The sequence below is a fragment of the Lepidothrix coronata genome, unplaced genomic scaffold, assembly GCF_001604755.1.
Source record: "Lepidothrix coronata isolate B3197 unplaced genomic scaffold, Lepidothrix_coronata-1.0 Scaffold109, whole genome shotgun sequence".
Lineage (NCBI taxonomy): Eukaryota > Metazoa > Chordata > Aves > Passeriformes > Pipridae > Lepidothrix > Lepidothrix coronata.
Window position 1 is genome coordinate 1,646,057 of NW_016690289.1, and position 23,248 is coordinate 1,669,304.

The following is a 23,248-nucleotide window of genomic DNA, read 5'->3' on the forward strand; positions in this document are numbered from 1 at the left end:
TAGCCTGAGGCAGGAGGCTGCTGGAGGAGCCTCCGTCTAGCACCGCATTCTGTCCTGTTGCAGGAGGGACTCGGGCATCAGGGGGCTCGATGGCGTCGGGAGGGGCCAATGCTCCTCCTGCCCCGCCGCTATCCCAGAGGGGCAGCGCTCTGGGTGCTCTGGGGCGCCCAAGTGGGCACGACCGGCGCTCGGGAGAGAAAACCTTGCTAAAGCCGGGGTGCGCGTCAGGCCTGGGTGTCGTGAAAAGAAAGCCGGCTGCCCCTGCTGCCCCTGGGAGGGGGGCCGAGGCCCCGGAGCGCCATTTTGGGGGGCCGAGGCCCCAGAGCGCCATTTCGGGGGGCCGAGCGCGGCTCCTCCCGGGCCCCGGTGCGCCCTCCCGCCGGCAGGCGGCGCCCGCCCGGGGTGAGGCGGGCGTGTCGTCCCGGTGCCAGTTCACGCACCTCTCCTGCGTTTTATTCCAGCAGGGAGATGGGTGGTAACCTACGGAAGGCTGGCTCACCGATCATCAAGACTTTACGTTATTTATAATTTTTTAAAACAAACAGACGCATCAGCACTCACTGGTTGCAAATTACGTAACTTTTCTACTAATTACCAATCAACCCCCACTTTGCGAGTTACATCTCTCGCTTCCCGTGCCAATTAGTCTGCGGGCGCAGATTTTCCCTCCGTTTGAGTCTGGGGTCCGTTCTGAGCACATAGTCAGCGAGCCGGCGGTCGCGATCGCCCACTGCCGGAATTGCCATTCCCGCACTTCCTGCTCAGTCCTGCTGGCTTCGCTCCTGGTGGTCCATACAGCCCATCCACCCTGGGATGGTCTTCCCTCTTCCTTAAAACAAAAGACTAGCCAAGCATACGATGCTCACAATGCAACTGCTTAATCATAACTGTTCAGCTACTAGCTACTGAATAACAATTTGTTACCGAATAACAATAACAAAACAAAAATAAAAACCCTGTTCAAATCTTGAGGGGCCCGTGCTGCTCCGCCCCGGCTCTTCCTCGGGCTTCCCGCCGCCGCCACCCCGCGACAGCAAAAAGCAGCTCCACGGCTCCCAGCCCCCTGTACCAGGAGCGCCCTCGGCGAACGTAGCGCCGGCTCCGCCCCCGCCGCGGTCACGGGGCCGCCCCGCCCGGCGCAGCGATGGCGGCGCCCAGCGCCCTGTGGCTCGGGGGCGATTCCGTAAGGCCGCGGGGGCGCGGCGGGGGGTGGCGGTGCGGGCCTGACCTGACCTGACCTGACCTGTGTCCCGTCGGCAGGTGGAGTGGATGCTGTGTCCCTACGACGCCCATCACCGCGTCCCCCGCGCGTCGCTGGAGAGGCACGCGGCGTCCTGCCGGCTCCGCAAGATGGGATACTCCGCCGAGGAGGAGGTGGGAGCCCGGCTGGGGAAGGCGGACGCGGGGCTGGCGCTGCTGCCCTGGAGTGCCGCCTGCCCGGCTGGCCTTGACCGAGCCCTTTGGTCCCGCAGGCCGAGATGTACGACTCCAGCTTTTTCTACGAAAACGCGAAGGTTCCCACCGTCGCCATGGGTGAGCGCCCGCGGGGGCTTCGCCTGGCGGGGCGTCACACACAGCTAGGGGTGAGGGGGAATCCTGGGAGGGCAGTGAGCATGAGGGACCAGGGAAACCCCATGGGGCAGAGCCCCTCACGGTAGTACATCCCGCTGCCTTGTCTGCTGTAAGCTCTCCAAGGTCTCCTGAAAACCCTGAGTGTTCCCATCAGTAGGTTTATTTTCTCAAATTGTTATTTGTTATTTGTCTTAATTTATCCTTTTTATGCTTCTATCACTGTGTAATTCTACTCCATATCCCTGTAGTCCAGAAATGCTTCTTTTTTTTCCCCTTTTTTTTTCCTCTCCTCATTTCAAATATGGAATACGTTAAAATTGTATTTTTAGTTCAGATATTCCCTTATACATCAGTAAAACTATGATATTCTGTACTACACCATAGCTCTCGTGATAGAGGTTATGGGGAATAAAGACTGATGTGATCCAGATACTGAAGAACTTGATGTAAAAGTTCTATGATTTTTTTTTTCTCTGCCTACAGATAAAGATCTACAGTTTCACATTGTTAAGCAGGCTAGAGCTCAAAGTGCCAAGGAAGGCACAGGCTACAGTGAAGGTAAGTAGTAAGCAGATACTAAGACAATGAGAGTTGCTCTTGTGTCCCTCCTTGCAGCTTCCTTCATTCCACTATGAACTGCTGTGAGGAATTTCATTTTATTTAATTTTAATACTCCTTCCCTTGTACACCTTGGAGCATAACTGCTTTCTATACTTGGGCACCTAGATAAAGAGAATTTGAGTCTGTTGTGCTCACACCTCTAGCTATCTTCAGGACTGTAAAATCAACACTGCAAAATTCAGGAGTTTCTTAAAGGATTAGTCCTTTGCTCCCATCCCACTACCTACACTTTACACCTACTGCCTTTCCTTCTTTTCCTTGTGGCCTAAACTCTTTTAATGGTGTCTCCAGCCTTGTTCTTTATGTAACATTTTGTTTAGGGATTAATTGGTAGATGTGAGCCGTGTGGGCTTGTCCGCAGATCTGACTGCTCCTCAGATCAAAAAGCAAACAACATGTGTATTACTATGTTGGACTGTTTCAAGACTGTCCTAAGAAGTTGTATAAGAACTACACTGACACATCTGCAAATGTGATGTTGTCCTTTGCCACCTCTCCAGGCTCATTAGTTCCTTTATGTTTTATTTTTTGGTGGGTTTTGTGACCAGCCTGGGGACCAGTTTAAGGCTGAGAGAGTCTTCAAGAGTTCAGACCAAGACAAAGTAGAGAAGTAAGGCTGTGTACAGAAACTGTGGAGCTGCAGTGTATGGTTGAGAAATTACTGCAACACCTGAAAGATACAGCATTTACTCTCTGTAGATTTTAGTTTGTTAAGCATATACGTGCAGAAGGAAAAGTGCATTTGTTCAACTTTCTTGGCAGTGAAATACAGCAGCGCTTGCTCAGGCATAGTTTTTCATCTTGTCTTTGTTTCTCTGGCGTAGCAAATGGAGGCTTAATGGACAGTTGCTTGGGAAGGAGCTTTCATAGGATGGGCACTGTATTTGGAGCACGCCAGGTGCATTTCCTCTGGGAAATGGTGGCTCATTAATTTGACACAAGCGCATCCAACTAGAGAACAGATAGGCCCTCTATGAAGTAGTTAATTGCAAAGATACACCAGTGAGCCACTAGATGCCAGTGTTCGCTGTCCAGTTTTCCCTGCAAGCTTGCCTTTCTCCAAGAGTAATGCTAAAACTGTATTGGGTGGGTTTTCATTGTGGTATCTTGATGCGCTGTAAGATTCCTGACTTGGAATTGTTTGCTCAATTTAAAGTCTTTGGCAATGAAAACAAATTAAAATAATTTTTTATTGTAAATTTCCTTTTGACCAACTGGATCAAAGAAAGTAATTATCTTTGGTTTTTTTGTTTTTTTTTTTTTTAATTCTAACCCTAATTAGAATATTAGCATAGTTATATTGTAGAACAGGAAAACTGATCCTAATCAAAAGTCATGAAATTCTTGTAAAATCACAAGCATGTAACTATCGGGGCATTTTTATGGACTTCCGTGACTCTGTAAGAACAGTGCATTTTGAGAACAGAATTCTAGTTTTTTGTGTTTAAATCCATTTTTTCATATTAGAACAGTTCTGGTTTAGGCTCCAAGTATAGTAATGATGAAATCTTGTATTTAAGGTTTGTTTGTAGAGTTATTGTGGCTCCTCTTCATCTTCTTTGGTGTCTTTAGTGAAAGGAGGATGTGAAAGATTGCCCAGCTTCCCTTAAGACCTGAATAATGTAGAGAAGCACTAGCTTTGCTGTTGTAAAGGCTCCTGCAAACATCCCGTCTTATGTGTTGGCTCTTTCTGTCTGCCTGGAGGTTACGGGATTGTGCCTTGCAGGGAGAAAGTTGTGTTGTGGGGAGCAGGATTATGGAGGTCAGTCAGTGGTTGCTGGAAATTTGAATGTTTTCAAATAAAATGCTTCTTTGCAGGCAATATCCTAGAATATTGCACCCTCTATCTTTAGGGAAGTCACTTTGCTGCTGTTGCAACGGATTAAGAATGGATTTATTTGTTTGGAGGGATATGTGTTTTAACTGGGGAATGGGAAAAGTGAGTACTGGGCTGATCATTCAGGGAAAGAGGAGTGTGCAGGCAGTGCATTTGTTTCCATAACTTTAAAGTTAGGTATCTGAACCAATCTGGAGCACTTTGAAAGTGCCTTTGTTGCCCTTTTAGCTATAAATCCCTGTGGCAGTCTATTATAAAAGCTCTGTAGAGAAGGTAACAGTGTGAATGAGACTGATTTGCACAGTGGTCAGTTATCTAGTCTCCTAGAACCTTTCATCCTTGTTGTCAGAACAGGTATTTTGCAGCTAGTACTTTACACAACATTTTATGAGTAAAATAAGCCCACAAGTTAGAGCTGCAGCCTCTTTTGCTTTAGCTTGTAAGCCAAGAGCTAGGACAATACAGAGTATCAATTTGATCTGATCTACTATGATTCCTTTATGGTATATGTATGTGTGTAAGCAGTCAAGAGGGGTTATAAAGCTTGTGTGGGCCTTGGGAGAGATTAGGGCCTCTCTTTTTCCTTTGAGCAATTTTTTATCCTTTCAAATTAAGAAGGTTGAAATTTCTTACAGATACATAGGGGAAGGATGAAAACAGCATTGGTGATCACAGCGTTGTTTGTTGAGCTTCTCAGTGTTTTCCTGTATAATTATGCTATTTTACTAATAACAGCTCTCTGTTCAACCTCCAGGATCTTATTCATTGCTGCCTGTAGAAGTTCCTCAAAATCACAAGCGGTTTACCTGTGACCTCACTCAAGCTGATCGCCTCGCTCTTTATGATTATGTTGTCGAGGAAACAAAGAAACAGAGGTCTAGATCCCAAATAATGGAAAATGATAGCGATCTCTTTGTGGATTTAGCAGCGAAAATCACCCAAGGTTTGAAGAACAATCTGTTGTTGAATTTATGACTTTCAGTTTGTCTAGTTAGATGAGTTTTGTTGAAAGCCAAACAAAATTGGCTGTGCTGTTTTTCTTGTGGAAAGCATACTGTTCTTAAAAGCCACAGCAAAGACCTGGCATCAAAAAACACTAGTTTGGTGTCCTTTATGATATTTTCCTTCTGGGAAAGCCTCATCGCTCTCCTCTTGGCATATGTGTCTCTCAGTGGATGGATCTTCTGTCCTTGCTGCAGCAGACTTTGGGTCGTATAATGTTGCCGACTTACTGTGCAGCTCAGAACAGTATTTGCTATAAGAGATGACGAGATTAAAGATCACTTAAGAGTAAAAGCTGAATGGGAAAGATTGGCAGTCATCCAAGTGGAGCTCTTGAGTACTATGCAAATGGGTGTATTGGACCAAGGCCTCTCATCCCTGTTGAGTCACGCCAGTTCGTAACCACCTATGCAGCATTAGCATCTATGTCACCTTGTGGTCCCTGCTGTGCCTGGGAGGTAGGAGACAGTGCTTTTCCTCTACACGGGTAAATGTTTTTCAGAGTCTGGCTTTTGCAGTCTTTGGCTTTTATTGTAATACTGGGTTGGAAAACATGACCCTTATTTAGTAGGTGTTTGACCAAATTGCAAGCCCATTATATTGGTTTGGATCACGGTTAGGAGACTGAGATCACGTAACAGTATTTGCTTGGTGGCTTCTTAGTCATGTAAACAGCTAGCATGAAGGTTGGAGAGGAAGCTTGTGCTAAATTCACAACAGTTACTAAATGCTGGAGAAACTTCAGAAAGAACACAATATATTTTATGTTCTTGAAAGTATCAGACCTGCTAATGTCCTGCTAATGACCATTTGTTTTACTTCCAATTTTTTGCTAGATGATAGTCAGAAAGGTCCAAAGTCCCATCTTGAAATTCTGGCCGAAATGCGAGATTACAAAAGGCGGCGGCAGTCATACAGGGCTAAGAATGTTCATATAACAAAGAAGTCTTACACTGAGGTGAGATCTGAAAATAAAGGCTTTTTTGCACAAAAGTGCTTATTATATATCAGCATAAACAATTATATACTCTTTTAAGGACAAAGAATATGTGTCTCTCTCCACTTCTTGTACACTGCTTTATTGTTGTTGCAAATATAGAGGAATATTTTTGGATTTTGGTTTGCTGCAGCAAGCTACAAATAACAGGAGCATTCCTAACTGCCAAGTTTTGAATGTGAAAATGCCAGCAAGATATAGTTGACTATTATAAAATGGTGCTATTTAAATTTATACAGAAACATGTTTCTGCAAATAAGACTTTCCATTCAGACATTTGACATACAGGGTTTGGGGAAGATTTTTGGGTGTTGGGTTTTTTTTTTTGAGATGTTCACTTTCTGTCTAGTTGCTAGTTGAGACTACTACCGTGACATGTTTGTTTTTAATGTATCTTAATCTCCAGGTGATTCGGGATGTGATTGGTGTGCATATGGAGGAACTCAGCAATCAGTGGCAGGAGGAGAACAGGTTGGATAATGCAGAGATATGTGAAGGAGGGAAGTTGAAATCTTCAGGAAGGTATGCCACAGCTGACAGATTCTTCGGGCATGTCAGCAGACTGAAGCCTGTAATTTTGTCTTATCACCTTCTTCTAATAGCACATACCAGCCTTGTCTGAGGCACACACAGTTTATTTTATACTAATTCTAGTAAGTCTTGCTTGAGAAACTCTGCCTGGAGGAAGGATGGGGAAAAATTAATAAGTATTTTTCTTTCAGGGGTGAGTAGGTAAGTTGCAGGTGATTCAGGTGAACAGGTGGAGCTGGGAAATGAATAATCCTCCCTCTGTATTTAAGTGTGTATATATGTAGTAGGTGGGTACAGAAGGCAACGCGCTCGCAACAAACGTGGGTAGAGCCCTTCCCAAATCTTCGTTCACCAAGCCTAGCTATGATGATGATGGGTACAGAAGGACACTTGGAAATAAAAGTACACAATTTCTTCCCTTTCCGTACCACATGACAGGAAATGCTGTGGTAGATATATTATACCTCAGAGTACAGGTTTCCATAACATACTAAATATGAGAAGCCTTTACACTTCTTATCACTGTGAATGCTGCTGTGCTAACTGGGAGAGTTTTATCTATTTGTATTTCTTCCTGTGTCAAGGAACACTGTACATTCTTTCAAACATTTGTCAGTGAAATAAAAATGAAATTATGGCCTAGTGATAGCGTATTTGTTTGTGCCTCTTCAGCAGATCTTTGAGATGAGAATGTCTTTGAAACAAACTAAAAGGTGACACTCTGTTTCCAGCATTAAAATGAAGGTTAATGGGTGGCCAGAGCACTGGAACAGGCTGCCCAGGGAAGTTATGGAGTCTCCTTCTCTGGAGACACTCAAAACCCACCTAGATGTGTTCCTGCATAACTTGCTCTAGCTGACCCTGCCTTGGCAGGGCAGTTGGGCTGGATGATCTCCAGAGGTCCCTTCCAATGCTAACGATACTGTGACTCTCTAAAATTGGGCCTGCTGGGTTCTCCAGCTGTAGATAGCAGCTTAAGGTAGGTAGTTGAATAGTTCAGGATTTAAAGCAAAACAGAGTGAACCCCTTCAACTTCCTCGTTTCATAAGCAGATGTGTTAAGACTGAGGGGCAGTGTTTGTAAGAAAATACCTGAATTAAATCACATGCTGAGATGTGGACATATAAAAGCATAGACTTAGGGCTTCTTTTGGGAGGTATGGTATTTCCAAGGGAGAGAGAGTGGCTTAATAAAACATATGTCCTCTGTCTTACATCGTTAGTAGGTCATTATATTACAAAACTGGTACTGAAACCAAAAGCAACTCTGAAACTATTTTATTGACTACAATTGATAACCTTTTTTCAGAAGGGAAGACAGGCGGTCAGCTTCAGTGGACTCACGGCAATCTGGGGAAAGCAGTAAGGATACTGAATGCACAAGACACAGGAGAGACACCAGCAGGAGTCCAAGTAAACGAAGAAGGAGTCGTGAAAGAGGCAAAGACAGAGACTCTCGGAGAAAAAGAGAGAGGTGAGCATAAATAGGGACAGCTGACTCCTGCTTCTGAATCAGGCAGCCACAACCACTGTCTGTGAGAATTTCGTGCAGAGAACAAGAATATCTAGTCTAGTAAACAAGCTAGGTTAACCTCATGTGCTGTATGTCAAGTCAGTGCATGAGGCTACTAACACTAAACAAAACATGCTGTGAGACCACAAACTGTGATCCAGACTTCAGAATCTGAAATCTCACATCTGAAAGGTGGCACTTCCAACCGCGTATTGCAGGACTAATAAACTACTGTAACAGGCTATTTTACTCCATCAACATGGTTAAATGGGACAGTCATGTCTAATGCTAATTTCTGCTCTAGTTCGCACTGGAACTTAGTAAGTAGGATTATTTGTTTCACTAATATGCATACACATACAAACACAGTGAGTTGACTAGCTTTTCTATGGTAGGTGCTTCAAAACTGCTGTTGCTCTTCAGTATTTCTGGACATATTTTTAAGCAAAAGAAAACAAATCTAGGCCACACCTTCTAATACCATCAACAAGGATATATTTACAGGACCGTAGGTGTGTAGGACCTGTGTTTAAGCAAAGACTCGGGCTGTTGTGCAGAAGAAATGCTGCACCGTCCTTAGCATGTATGGGTAAATGCTTTTAGATAAGTGCATGGATGGCTATGATTGCTTCTGTCAAAGCTGCCTTCATTACACTGTGATGTCGTTCATCCTAAACTAACTGCCTCTCTGCACTGCATGACAAGGCTTTGATTAAAGCAACATGGGAAATAAACTGTCTTAAAGTAGCTTACTTTCTTTCATTAGCAGAGGACATGACTACATTTAATGAAAGCTTACCATTTTACAAGTTGGTTTTTTTCCCCTTCAGACTGAGTCTAACAGCCCCCACAATGTTTGTGTTTTTGTTTCAGGGATGAAGACAAGTATCACAGGCATAAAAGAAGAAAGTAGAAACAAGAACCTGATTATTGTGTTTGTCAGCTGTTCAAAAAATTACTTGCACAAGAACTGTTGCTACTGCTGTTGTGCTGAGGACAGTAACGCTGTGTACATGATACTGGTATTGCATCATAGCTGTGCTTTGAGACAAAAAAGTGTTAAGGTTTGCCAGAGTGGAAGCAGTATATAGAGCAGAAAATGTGTAAATCTGTAACATTCACGCATCTTTTAATAAATTATATTGACTTTTCATGTATTTGAGTTTAGTCTGACAAGACTGAAAAATAAAATCTGTGAGAGGCCGTACTAATTGGCCTTCCTGGCCCATAGTGGATACAGAACAGAGCTAATCCCTGGAGTCCAGGATCAGTTACAAACAAAAAAAGCATGAAGAATGCTCCCCTCCTACCTAACACTCTGGGAACACTGTTCCAGACAGACAGTACTTACGCCTAATTACAGCATGTACCAGAGGGCATATTTCAGAGTTCTTCAACAGGCTAAAACATCTTCAACTGCAGCTAGTGGTAAACTGACAATAACATGCAAGTTACTGTTCCCAAGCTCATACTCAAAGAAATTTTGGATCAATGTGATTTGGCAAAGATGATGAGAATATAGCTTTCCACAGAAACTAGTGGGGAGGCACCAAGGACACTTGAAATATTGCTGAGTACCATATTCAAACACCAGGGGCATATCCATTTCCTTCCAGCAATAACCAGGAGGTGTTCCCATCCTGTGGACTCTACAAATGGCAGTAACAGATGTTGATAAAACAGACTTAACCCATGCATACATGTATTAACATATATATTAAGGATGTGCAGTTCTGTTAATTCCTCACACACTCCACTTCAGCAAGGTCAGTCACGAGGAGCCAAGCTTCTTGCCTCAAGGAAGTCACCAACTACAAAAAACAAACTTGCAAATCCATCTTTCCTACAATTTTTTTTCTGTTTGATCAAGGTGCCGGGAGAGGGCAGTTCATGTGCTCCTGGTTTTGGCTTTCTCAATCAAAAGGAATCTCTCTGGTTTTATTGTGGCCACTAATATCCTGTTTCATACCTCAGCTGTTTCTGCAATTAAGTGTAATTATCTGTCACTAAATACATGGTCTAGTTCTGATGGATTTAGGCTTCTATACAGCAGTTCAACTCAAAACCAAACAACCCTGTGTCAGGCATTCCTTGCCCTACATGACAAATGCAGTAGCTTTTCATGTTAGAAAACAGGACATATTCTAAAACAGATTCTTAATTAGACAAGTTCATCTAAGAATGAAAAAAGATATCTAAGTTCTGAAAGGGTCCTAATCAGAGGGAAAACAATACGGAACAATTGCAGGTCTTGAGGTGGTTTTGTTTAGCAGCTCAGCCATGGGGTTCTCATTAAGTTCTCTTTCAGTAGGGCTTGGTCAAACAGTTTATTTAAATAAAGGCTGTTCAGGCAAACAAGGTAGTCAAAAAAACAGCTGTATTTATGTAAGAGTCAAAGTCAGTGCTACCAGAAGCATAATGAGAAACACTTCAATTATAACTGTCCAGTCTTCTCTAAATTTAATTCCTGTATTTTACTTCTTTTCTTACAATCGCTTACAAACTATTGGTAGGAAGATCCGTAACAAAATAACTTTTGCTCAGTATAAGCAGGTAAGTGAAGGGATGGTCCCTAGGTGTAAGCATCAGTATTTGAGAGGCAGGAGAACAGTATAACCATGTATTCAATTAACATCCCCTGTGGGGCCATTTCAAGAGTGGGACAAAGAAAAGGAAATGCGAGAGAAGAGGATCGTGTTGTACCGAAATGTGCAAATTATGGTACTTTGAACACAAATTATTTTCTTGAACTTATTTATTCCTTTTTTTTTTTCCCTCTCACCTCATACTGAACAGTAGGGTTGATTAATAAAATATGAAGGTCGGTGGCAGAAAATGTCTGATCAGCACCATGCCAGATTGTTTGTCCCTGGAAAGGAATAAACCAAATGTTTTAGAATGGCACTTTAACATGGTAAATCCTAGTGTGTTGGACAAGATACAATTTAGGGTTATATGAATTGCAAACAAAAGTGGTGTGATTAAAAAGTGGTTCTTACTAAAAATTGTCAGTCTGGTAACTAATGATGAAACAGGTCATTTGTACAGCTCGTGTTTTGGAGCTCCCATGTACTTGGAGCTGATAGCAATCTTAAGTGTACTGGGTTTGTGTGGCAAGGGGGTTTTTGGGGAGGTGGAGGCAGGAACTACAGTGGTGGCTTCTGTGAGCTTCTGGCAGAGACTTCTCCCCTGTTTGAGCCAATGCCAGCTGGCTTCAAGATGGACCTGCTACTGGCCACGGCTGAGCTCAACAGCAACGGTGGTAGTGCATCTGGGGGAACGTGTTTAGGGAGGGGAGGAAAAAACTGCAACTGCAGCTGGAGAAGAGAGGAGTGGGAATATGCGAGAGCAACAGCCCTGCAGACACCAAGGCCAGTGAGGAAGGAGGAGAAGGAGGTGGTCCAGGCACTGGAGCAGAGATTCCCCTGCAGCCCCTGGCTCAGATCATGGAGAGGCAACTGTCCCTGCAGCCCATGGAGGTTCATGGGGGAGCAGACATCCACCTGCTGCCCATGGAGGACCATGGAGGAGCAGACATCCACCTGCTGCCCATAGAGGACATGCCAGAGCAGGTGGATGCCTGAGGGAGACTGTGACCCCATGGGAAGCTCACACTGGGGCGGGCTCCTGGCAGGATCTGTGTTGCCATGGAGAGAAGAGCCCACACTGCAGAAGGTTTGCCAAACTTGTGCCCCATGAGGGACCCACACTACAGCAGCCTGTTCCTGAAGGACTGCACCCCATGAAAGGGACCCTATGCTAGAGCAGTTTGTGAAGACCTGCATCCCATGGGAAGGATTCAAGTTGGAGAAGTTCCTGGAGGACTGTCTCCCATGGGAGGACCCCACACTGGAGCAGGGGAGGTGTGTGAGAAGTCCTCCCTCTGAGGAGGAAGGAACAGAGACAATGTGTAATGAACTGACCACAGTCCCCATTCTCCATCCCTCTGTGCCACTGAAGTGCTGGGTGGGAGAGAAAATGGGGAGTGAATTTGAGGGAGAAGAAGGGAAGGATTGGGGGAAGGTGTTTTAAGATTCATTTTTATTTCTTATTATCCTGCTCTGATTTGATTGGTAATAAATGAAACTGAATTCTCCAAGTTGAGTCTGTTTTGCCTGTGACAATAACTAGGGAGTGATGTCTCCTTGCCTGTACCTCGACCCAGAAGCCTTCCATATATTTTCTCTTCTCTGTCCAGCTGAGGAGGGGAATGACAAGGCAGCTTTGGAGGGCAGCTGGCATTCATCCAGGGTCAGCCCACCAGGCACAGAAAGACCAGTTCCAGATAGACGGTAGGAAGAATAAGCGTCTGTACGCAAACATGCTACGTAGGCAGCACTTGGAGGACAAGCCTGCTATGGATCTTTTTAAATTTGTTAAAGTGCATTTTGTGTGACCCATGTATGACTATGGATAAAATAAGAGAACTGCCAATCTCTCTCTCTCTGGTTTATGACCTATATTAAATCAAAAGAGCAGCCCATAAGATGCTGCTGGTTCCAGAACCAGTAATATACAGCTGATAAATGCCTGTATCTAATTGCATCCTACAGGGAAAATTATACCACCAGACAGCGACTTCAGTATTTCAGAGAAAGATGGATAAATAACAATTTATCTTTTAACAGTTCAAACAATGAAGCTGATAAAAAATAACTATGTACACTTTTGATATAATCTTAGTCAACAATTATTTTTGTCATCATGGCTATGCCATGTCTGTCTGAAGACAGAGTATTCACCTGAAATTAAAGGTTTATGGAGAACCCAGAGGTGACCGATACATTAAAATTCCATGCACAGATTTCTACTTACGCTTCTTCTTTAATTTTGTGGAGAAATGCTTCAGTTTCATCCTCTGGTATCTCTCCGTCAATACTGGCCAAATACAAATAAAGGAAGGAGAATGTTTCAAAGGGAATCGGAGCTGCTCCACCTTCTGGCTCGCTTGTTAAGATTTCGCAGGCATGTTTCATTGAACTCAGTAAGGACTGCAGGGGGTTAAGTCGAGAAACGAGGGGAGAAGTATCAGAGCCATGATCATCCTTTGCATACTACAACAAAATCCACACTGTTAGCCACTAAAAGTGAGGGTAAATGAGATGAAGGTGTTATTATCATTATCTAGCTTTAAACCCCAAAGTTACACTCCAGTGTAGGTCCAACGGTAGAAACAATAATGAAGTTCTACTAGAGACAGTAGCAAAAAATACCAGAATCCTGTGATGTTTAAAGATTGCATGGGGTAATACGATCCCTATCTCCAACGTGGCCAAATTGCTCTGTTCTGCTACTGTGAGAGCTTGAACATCACTATATCTAGTGATAGGCATATGTGTGTGTATGTGTATATTTATTATCTCAGTGGCTCTAAACAAATTTTCAGCAGCAGTTAAGACAGATAAATCTACAAACCCCAGAAAATGAACATGGGTTTGGTGATTTTTATTCTGACATTATATTATATAATTTTTAGATAACATTTCAGCTGATATTTACTGTTTCCTCTATCTGTATGCAAGTTCTATTTTAGTAGTTAGTAGAAAAAACATTGAGGCAAAAAGCATTTAAAGAACATTTCAGTTCAGTCAAAGGGCAATAACATCCTAGTTACCTTAAAAAACCCCATGCCACAAATTATTTTCCAAATCTACTTTGAAAAAATCCTTTATTTAATATGGTGTTGATAATCCAGTGCCCTCTTCATGCTGAGCTATATGGGGAAAAATGTGGAAAAATTAAGCACCAAGTTACATTCAGTCAAAGACTGGTTGGATGCCATTAAAGAAAGAAATAAACAAACAAATGCGCACACTAAACCAAAATAAAACACCAAAAAACCCCCTCAAAACCATTCAGGCTTTTTTTAACACGAGTGTTAATATTTTTTGCTGTAACATTTTCAAAACTCACCCTTACCTTTTCATTAACAAGCAAGCAATGACTATGTAAAAAGATAGTATTTTCTAACACTAGACTAGCAATACTTAAAATAAATGCAATATCTGTTTAAGATCTAGAACACAGGCCAGAGAAGTGTAATTTTATAATCCTTTAACAGTTTTACTTAATGTATTTCATCCCCTGGGAGGCCTCTCTGTGGAAGGAGAGGCAGCTGCCTCTATGATGGCAGAGTTTACCTTCTGCGTTTTGTTACCTCTCTACTGCCCTTCCTGCCACTGTCTCTCTCTCTCACAACACAGCAAAATTATTCACATCCATTTTGGCATCTTTGAAAGACTATTTAACAGGCTACCTGTGTGGTCATTTCATCAAGGCTGTTTAGTTTATAAAAAGATACTGCAAACTGGTGCTCTTAAGAAGTTCACACTTGTCTAATCTTGTATTTCAGCTGAGACTCTGTTCAACTACGACCACAATTTACAGCTGTGAGAAGTGAATTTAAATTTCTTGCGTGTGTCTTCCCCTATGGTTTAGGAAAATGAAGTCTAGGTTTCGTTATATAGTACTGAAATCAAATCGTTCACTTAATATCCAAAAGAATGATGACATGGACGTAAATTTAGTCTGTTTAGCTCCATCAGAATGATGCTTCCATTATTCCGTTTTTTTTGGTTGGTTGGTTGCCTTTTTTTAGATAAGTAATGTTGCTGTTACTATTTTTAAATGAAGAAAAGAGCCCAAATTACAAGATCACGTCAGGAAGGAGATTGGAATGAAGAAATACACAGTTGAAACAAGTAAATATAAATAGATATATACACACACAATTGCGTTGCCAGGCCAGCTCAACATTCAGGGTTTCCAGATATTGCAACAATCTCAAAATATTATTTTTTATGTATTTTCTTTTTAATACCTCTTCTTCCATACTGTAGAAATCACTAAAAGTATTATAGTTAATATGAACATCAGCTTAGTGCATTTTATAGTCTTCCATTCTGTTGAAATGCTCTACTGAGATATTATTACTGACATTAGAAGAACTAAATGTAAATTTAGTAACATTAACTGCTGCTGTGAAAATTTAATTGACTACACAATCAATTAAAAATTGGTGCTTTAATTTCTCCCTCCAGTTCTCCTCCGTGGACATTTACATTGATGCCATCAGCATCATTCCTCTATCATCCTCTCTCTCATGGTACAAGCTCTCTGCAGACATTCTTGCTCTTCTACTGCCATCCCAGTCAACTGAGGACTTAGCCATCTTTCTGTTTAAGTTCCCCCAATTAAAATCTGACGGAGAACCGAAGTAAACATGCAAGCCACTTTGCCAGCAGCTGCAACAGCAATCACCATTTCCCAAATCCATTTGCAGTAATTGTTCTATGACCTTATATATGATCACAGACAACCATCTGTGTTTAGATACAAGAGCTCCTGTTGTGAACATACCCCACCGAGCACGCTGCACCCAAGTGCCAGAATCTTCATCCATTCCACCTCCTCGCCAAAACTGTCCAGTTGCAGGATAGATTTCAGCTGCTCTTCTGGCAAACACAAGTGCTTCCATTTTTCCTTTAGCTCTGTAACAGTTACCGTGCCTTTGGGAGAAAGCTTTAAACGAAATCATGGTACCTCAGTAAGAACTCTGAAAACCAGAATGAATCAAAGAACAGAGTAGTTCCCCAAAATACATCAAACACTTGAAGGTCAGTCTACCCAACCATCTCCAACACATCAACATTCCTCAGTAGCATTGTGCATTTGATAAAGGCCAGTTTGTACCTTTTTGTGCAAGACTTTGAGGAGTCCAGGAGTCAAACCACCTTCTATTTCCCCTGTTGCTGAAGGAATTTCAATCCTCTCCTTCACGGGAAGGGGCTCCCCCTTTGACAAGGCTGAAAAATACCTGAGTGAATGGGAAGAGCAACACACCTCAATGCCAAAGGCCATTACAAACTGCACAGAAGTAAATGCTCTTACAGGTCAGTGAAAGAACCCACAGGCTCCTGAGCAAGAGCAGCAGCACTCAGCAAGCTGCCCACACACACAATTCCCATCTCCCCATGCTCAGATAGCATCTTTCTTTCTAGCAGAAACCACAACCTTTAGATTTTACATGCTCCTTTTTATGACATTCTAATAATTCTTAAGACATTGAACTTATTTTGTGCGTGATACACTCAGTTCTTCTTGGCAAAGGCAGAGAGTGATTTATTAACATCACAGTGCACTTCCAAACAAAACGCAGGTTTTTCCCATTTGATTGAGGAGCATTTGACCGCTCATCTGTTTAACATTCCCCTCAAACACTACCCAAAATGCTGCAACTCTCTCATCAATATTTCTACTATTTCTGTCCACTCCAAAATAAAATTTAGGAATAGAGCAGAAAGTGCATTAGATGCACATTCTTTTGATTATAAGGCTGACACATCCTCAACAGGAACCACCTCTGCTATAACTGGCCAGCAATCTGAACTGTGCAAGGAAAACTCAGTTTTCATTCAGGTAGTGATGGATCTAATTTAGGAGTTTCTCCACTCATCCTGCCTCATTTGCCGTGGTCACCCACCAGGCTGCTCCATGCTGTGCAAATACTTGCCAAAATGCACAGCAAGCAGCACTGCATTGGTGTGACTGGGTAGAAATAGATGCATGGTATGTACGTAGATACAACACCTGGGCTACTTTTCAGCCTGATCCATTTCCCCATCTGATTATTCACAAGGACAAGCCTACAACACTGGCAGCACATGTGAACCCACAGCCTTGCTCTGCCTTGTGTGGCTCCCAGGCACAGATCTTGCTCTGCTCACCAGAGAGGTGCGTGATCAGCAGCAGCTGCCTACTCCTCTGGGGGGGCTCCTCTCTAGGCAGAGGTTGGGGTCTGGCTGGTGGTGTGGCCATGGCAGTGCCACACTGCCCCTTCTCTCACCAGCCCCATGTCCCAGCAAGCTCCAATTACCTGGTGACTGCTGCTTCTGACACAGCTGGGACAAGCTCACTGCACATCCATCACCCAGAGGTACGCTGCACTCCCCCTCCATCACGTTCCTAAGAAATGTCATGCCATTTTAAGATTGTCCCAATGCTTTTCTCTGACACTGGAGCTGTAGCAATTCAGCTTCAGATTCTTTCATTTTTTATGGACAAGCCAGACCCCAATCTGGCTTTGTTAATAGCCTCCCCTCCCTCATGTACAGAGTATAGATGTTTTCCAATCCCCCCAGCTTAGAACATCTTACAGATACCTTTCAAGAGCTTGCCCACACAAACCATAGGACAGGAAAAAATTATAGTGGGCAGATGAGGTAAAAGAAAAAAAAAATAGAAGTTAAAGAAGAAACATTTAAACATCTTAAATCAACATTTTAGTGAGAGATTTATTACATGGATTATCATTTAAAAGTTGCAACTTTTCAGGCACTTTTCCCAGAAAAGAAAAGAAGAAACCTAACAAGCTTAAGAATTAGAAGGTTATTTTCTAGGTTGCCTTTAAATTTCAAGAATTAAATCTCACATGAGAGGAAAAAAACCAAACCAAATTAAAAAGGTTTGGTCTTTGAGATGGAAAAAGTAATAACAAAAACAAATTAAGATGCATTTTCTTGGATAGAAATCAAACTATTCCAGGAATAAGCCAATCCTAAGCCTCAAGGAAGCTTCACTACGCTATTTTTTTAAAAGGCTCTCCTACCATATTAATACAAAGCAGCATGTATGGAATATACATGTTGATGTAATATTCAAAGTCAGCTCCACTGTACCGTAAACAGGAGCAGTGAGATTTTGTGGGTCCCCATGTATAGCTCCCTGTTGTTCTTTGAACATCATACTTACGCAGCTGCCCACTGCAAAACATCACGAGGTTGAGTCCTAATAGCAGCTTTAGTAAATTGCTTCAGAATGTCAGGCAGCTCCGGGGGGATTTTGATCTGCTGAGCACAAAACATGGTTTCTGGAAGAGGCATGGTCGGTTTCTGTTCAGTCACAAGGACCTGAAAGAAATAAAACAGCAGTTCACAGATACAGAACGTGAATGAAAAGCTGTGTGTGAACAGCTTGTGGGTGAACAGTGCTCATGCCCAAACTCCCTCCTGTCCTACCTGACAGCTGGGGCTACTGGAGAGGTGACAGACTTAGAAGGGTCTGTGTCTGTAAGAGGAGCACCACACTTCTCTAAAATACTTTAATTTGGTGGCAACACCAAGTAAAACACTGGAGCTTGGACACCAACCACAGCTCTGGATGAGGAGAACTACTACTTTAATGAGTATCTTTAGGCAGTTTTAAATGGATTTTTCTCTTCAAACCTACCACAATACAAATTTGTAAAACAGGCAGTGCAGACAAGTCACATCACACATGCCAGTGTGAAAGCTAGCTATGCTGACAACTCACTACTGCGCACTGAGGAGAATCTTGTCATTTTTGTACAGAATCCAGAGTATGCAGATGACCAAGTTTCTACTGTGTTTACGTACTCCAAAAATGTTGTAGCAAAAAGTTACTAATTTGTGCTCCTGGAAGACTTCACACAAAAAAACTACAGCAATGAACAAAACATTCACGTGTGCTGCAACCACACACTGTACTTTGCTCATACAGTTCTACAGGTATGTTTGTCTCATTCAGGATGTAACTCATTTGTTGCAAGGAATTCTGTCGCCCAGGATCCAAAAGAAGGGAAAGAGATAGGTTATTGTGTGGTACTTCTCCCATTGAAATGGGGCACATTTGGTGGGAAATCTGAGTACCCTCCTCATCATTTCGAGAACAAACTATACCCTATTTAAGTTGATTTGGCAACAAGAACTGAAAACATATTGGTTATTTGCAGAGGAGAAGAGCAATGAAAGCAACAGCATTGAGAAAGGAATCAACATAACAGCATCCTCTATCCCTTTACATTATTTTAACTTTTAAGATAAAAATAAGACTACCTGGCATGTGGCTTTCTCTCCCTATCATGTGAATTTTCCTGCATTGGAAAAAAAAATTAAAAGTCACTGATGGAGGAATGGGACTGCTGTGACCCAAGGCTCCTTTGAGGATCAAACCATACTTAGAACTTTATTTCTGGAGAAATGCAGACAGAGCACAGCATCTTCACCACTCCAACGCAGCAAATTTGTATCAGGGATAGACTTCAGAGAGTGCATTTAATTACCTTATTGGTCACACACATTCAGTAATGATTCAAAAACACAGTTCTAACCAAGGAATTGAAGCTGAATGCAAAAATTTGAGGATTTCAGGATAACAGAAAAAACTAGAGGAACGAAAAATACATGTGCATGTGTATGCCCCCTTGGGAAACAGTAAAATAAAAGAGTAAAAACAAAATCAGGGGGGAAAAAAAGGAAGAAGTGCAAGAGCTGCTTTTCTACAGTAAGCCATTAATCATAGAGTCTCACAGAAGGGTTGAGGTTGGCAGGGACCTCTTAGAGGGTACCTGGTGAGACCCTCGGCTCAAGTTGGGCCACCTACGAACAGACTGACAAGAACCATGTCCAGGTGGGTTTTGAAGGATGCCTGAGGATGGAGACTCCATACCTCCCTGGGCAACCTGTGCCAGTGCTCAGTCATCTTTACAGCGAAAAAGGGTTTCTTGATGTTCAGAGGGAACCTCCTGTACATATACACACAGCCAGGTCAGGCAGCCTCTGCACCCCTTCAGCATCAGTGCACGGCAGGGGTTACTCTCGCTAAACACAAAGCTCAGCTCATGTCTTTCACCCCCTATTAGCTCTTATTTTCTCACATTTTTTCCTTTCACACACTCAAAACCAGCCCCAGGAGTTCAAGGCCGACAAGCAGCCGCAAGCAGGCCGGCCCGGCCGCGCCGCGGACCCCGCCGCCCCCCAGCCCCGAGCTGTGGGGAGGGAGCGCCGGAGGAGGCGTTCGGAGAGCGCCGGGAGCCCAACCCCGCCCCCGGGCACCGCCGCGGCCATGGCGGCCCCGGCCGAGCCGGCCGGGACGGCTCCCCCTGCCCCGCCGGTGCTGCCCCGGGGCTCGGGGGAGGCCCGGGCACGGCCCCTCACCTGCCCCGCTCCGCGGCCCCGCTGCCCGGGCAACGCGAGGGGAGCGGCCGGGGCGGGCGGGAGGCCGGGGGAAGGCGGGGGCCGGGCGGGGAGAGAGGGTTGGTGCCTCCGCGGTTTAAAGTGCAAGAGCATACCCTGTTTTGTTCAGACTTGTGAAAAGACAGGAGACATGGATGATGTCTACCTTTAGCAAATTCGCAGATGACACCGAGTTGGGTCGGAGTGTTGATCTGCTGGAGGGTAAGAAGGCTCTGCAGAGGGACCTGGGCAGGCTGGATCAGTGGGCCAAGAACAATGACCAAGTGCCGGGTCCTACGCTTTGGCCACAAAAACTCCATGCAGTGCTACGGGCTGGGGTGGGGGCACAGTGACTGGTAAGCTGCCCAGCAGAAAAGGACCTGGAGGTGCTGGTCAACAGCGACTGAACTCAAGGCAGCAGTGTGCCCAGGTGGCCAAGAAGGCCAGTGGCATCCTGGCCTGTATCAGAAATAGTATGGCCAGCAGGACCGAGGAAGTGATTCTTCCCCTGTACTCAGCACTGGTTAGGCCACACCTTGAATACTGTGTTCAGTTCTGGGCCCTCAATTCAGGAGTGATTCTGGAGAAGGGCAATAAAGCTGGTGAAGAGTCTGGAGTGCATGTCCTAGGAGGAGTGGTTGAGGGAGCTGGGGTTGTTTAGCCTGGGGTGACATTATTGCTCCCTAAAAGCTACCCAAAACGGGGTTGTAGCCAGGTGGGGGTTGGTCTCTTCTCCCAGGCAACCAATGACAGGATGAGAGGACATGGTCTAAAAGCTGTGCCAGGGGACGTTCAGGTTGGACATTAGGAAGAATTTCTTCAGAGAAATGGTGATTAGATGTTGGAATGGGCTGCCCAGGGAGGTGGTGGAGTCACCATCCCTGGAGGTGTTTAAGGAAAGACTGGACGTGGCACTTAGTGCCATGGTCTAGTTGGCAGGGTAGTGTTCGGTCATAGGTTGGACTCAATGATATCAGAGGCCTTTTCCAACCTAATTGATTCTGTGAACACCTTAGTACTGCATCACTGGCAGAGCCCATAGTGGGATGGCTGGTCCCTGGGTGCCTGGGCTCCCTGCAGCCCACTAATCCCTGCATGCCCCATGGCCATGAGGATGCACTGCCAGGTGAGCAGAGTTAGGGCGGCATGTCCATCCTACCTTTAGCACTTTTAAACTTCTTTTCCCAGCTTGGATGAGATGTGAACAAATGCTGAATGAGCTGAAAAGTAGACATAGAGCAATGTGTCCCCTAAAATTCCCGTTACTTGCAGTAGCTGCTACTTTCAAGGGCAGCTCAGCCACAAGCAACCTCTGCTGGGCAGCTGCCACGGTCCCAAACATTCCAGACAGCAGGACCACAGAAGGTCTGCCACCACGGAGAGCAGTGCCAGCTGCTTCTCAGCACCCACTGCTCCAAATATGGCCCCACAAGGCAGCATGGGTTCTCCCACCACTTCAGAACTCCAAGGATTCAGTGCCCTCTCTGCCTCCAAGTCTTGGTTGCCAGCTACGAGACCTATTTCCACTGCGCAAAAAGACAGCACCGGAGATAACCTGAATGGCATCCTCTGTAAAGACACTAGTGCATCTCTTGGTTATAAAGCAATGCCCCTCCCGTTCCTTCTAACGTGGGCTGTAAGTAGCTCGAGCACTCAAATTAACTTGGTAATAGGATTATTCGCTTCAGAAAGCCTTCAGAAGCCATTGCTCCAAAGAGACTTGGGTGCTCTGTGCTTGAAACAGGCCAAACAATTACTGCAGAAGCACACAATCTTATTTGGAGCAAGCCCTTTTTAATCCACATTATAGCCCCACTGAAGAACATGTAAGGCCATGCAGGACAAAGAAAAACATGCAGCAAACATTATCCTGCAGGAGTTTACAGAGTGGAATTAAATTAAGATCATTTCACAATGCAGTTTTTCCAAGGTGTCTAGGGATAACAGATAAACAGCAAAAATTTCATATTCTCTGTCATCTGCAGTTCTTGGACACACTTGGAACTATGCCAAAAATGCTCAAAAAGTAAATGTCATATCCTCAGTTCTTCCAGTGATTTGGTCCAGTGCAGTGAAATCATGCATAAAGCTGCCATACTGTATTATGGGAAACAGTAGCATGTAGGTGGAAATTTTCCTGTGAGTATTTAAAGAAAAACTCTGTATTTTTCAAACACGTTATTTTATATGAATTGCAAACCAGTGGAAAAAGCCAAAGGCTAAAACTTCCATATAAAAGTGAAAAATAACTGGAAAATAGGTTACCAATTAATCACATGCTGCTCCAGAACATGCTTAATCTATAAAGGCATGGCCAAATTAATCTTTGTATAAATGCTTACATGTTACAAAAATTAACAAGACACACTGCATCAAGTAATAAGCAAAACTCTAGGCAATACAGTCCTTGCTCTTTGCAGAAAAAGGAGCATGGGCACTGCTCTCCTTTATTTTTTGACCCCAACCATCATATACTTAACTACAGGGGAAGGATGGATGGGATGAAACAGGATGGTATGGAGGGGACTGCAAAAAAACCCTGGAGGTACATGAGTTATGACCATCCTTACCATGCAGCCTCCTGATTTATAAGCAGTACCGGATATACTGCAAATTTTCTACTCATTAGTCCTGTGTTAATGGTGCAGAAAGAATGCATAATTACACATGTTGGCTTAAGTTTGGCATACTGGGATGGTATTCCTTTTAAGAAGACATTTATACATTTGGGAACTCATTTTTAGGTAAAAGTAGTATGCTTTTCACATGTAATTACACTAAAACATCTACTTAAAGATCATTGTAACTCGTGGATGTAAAAGGAAGACCAAACCAGCATAACAAAGAGTGGAATAACCTCCGAGATAATTGGTAAGTAAAAACAAGATCAAGAGGTAGGTGAGGGAGGGATGCTTCAGTTTTAAGGGTTAGTGGTGTGAGGAGAGATGTTAATTATTATCTGCAGATTAATGCCAGGTTGTTTAAGGAAACTCAGGATTACACAGATCAGTACCGTGGCTGTGGGGTCAACAAAACCCTTTCAACAAGGAACAAAAAGAAAAAAAAAACCCAAAACTCTCAGAGGCACAGTGAGAAGGACACTGATGGGTCCGGTTGAGAATCTTGGCACAAACCTATAAAGGGAGTAAGGCCTAGTTTCTGTTAAGAAAAGGTTGATCAAACTCCATGAAGATATAGGCAATA

The 23,248-nt window shown here is 43.7% G+C and overlaps 2 protein-coding genes across 9 annotated transcripts; one reads left to right on the forward strand and one right to left on the reverse strand.

Moving 5' to 3' along the window:
- The first annotated feature begins 1,119 nt into the window (after positions 1-1,119).
- On the forward strand, positions 1,120-9,229 carry SNRNP48 (small nuclear ribonucleoprotein U11/U12 subunit 48). Its single transcript, XM_017824134.1, has 9 exons — positions 1,120-1,183; positions 1,261-1,374; positions 1,473-1,533; positions 2,056-2,130; positions 4,785-4,973; positions 5,869-5,990; positions 6,436-6,551; positions 7,869-8,033; positions 8,946-9,229. Exons 1-9 carry the CDS (start codon positions 1,145-1,147, stop codon positions 8,983-8,985), a joined length of 921 nt encoding a protein of 306 aa, XP_017679623.1. The 5' UTR covers positions 1,120-1,144; the 3' UTR covers positions 8,986-9,229.
- Positions 6,582-20,290, reverse strand: ROPN1L (rhophilin associated tail protein 1 like). 8 transcript variants are annotated; one of them, XM_017824143.1, is made up of 7 exons: positions 20,027-20,104; positions 18,926-18,963; positions 17,823-17,980; positions 15,765-15,888; positions 15,432-15,593; positions 12,888-13,063; positions 6,582-6,707 (listed from the first exon to the last, which is right to left on the reverse strand). In XM_017824143.1, exons 3-7 carry the CDS (start codon positions 17,951-17,953, stop codon positions 6,680-6,682), a joined length of 621 nt encoding a protein of 206 aa, XP_017679632.1. In that variant the 5' UTR covers positions 17,954-17,980; positions 18,926-18,963; positions 20,027-20,104; the 3' UTR covers positions 6,582-6,679. The 8 variants fall into 8 exon arrangements, with proteins under 8 accessions (XP_017679632.1, XP_017679631.1, XP_017679630.1 ...); XM_017824142.1 differs by lacking the exon at positions 6,582-6,707 and adding an exon at positions 10,847-10,941; XM_017824139.1 differs by lacking the exons at positions 6,582-6,707; positions 20,027-20,104 and adding exons at positions 12,024-12,270; positions 20,211-20,290.
- Between the last annotated feature and the right edge of the window lie 2,958 nt (positions 20,291-23,248).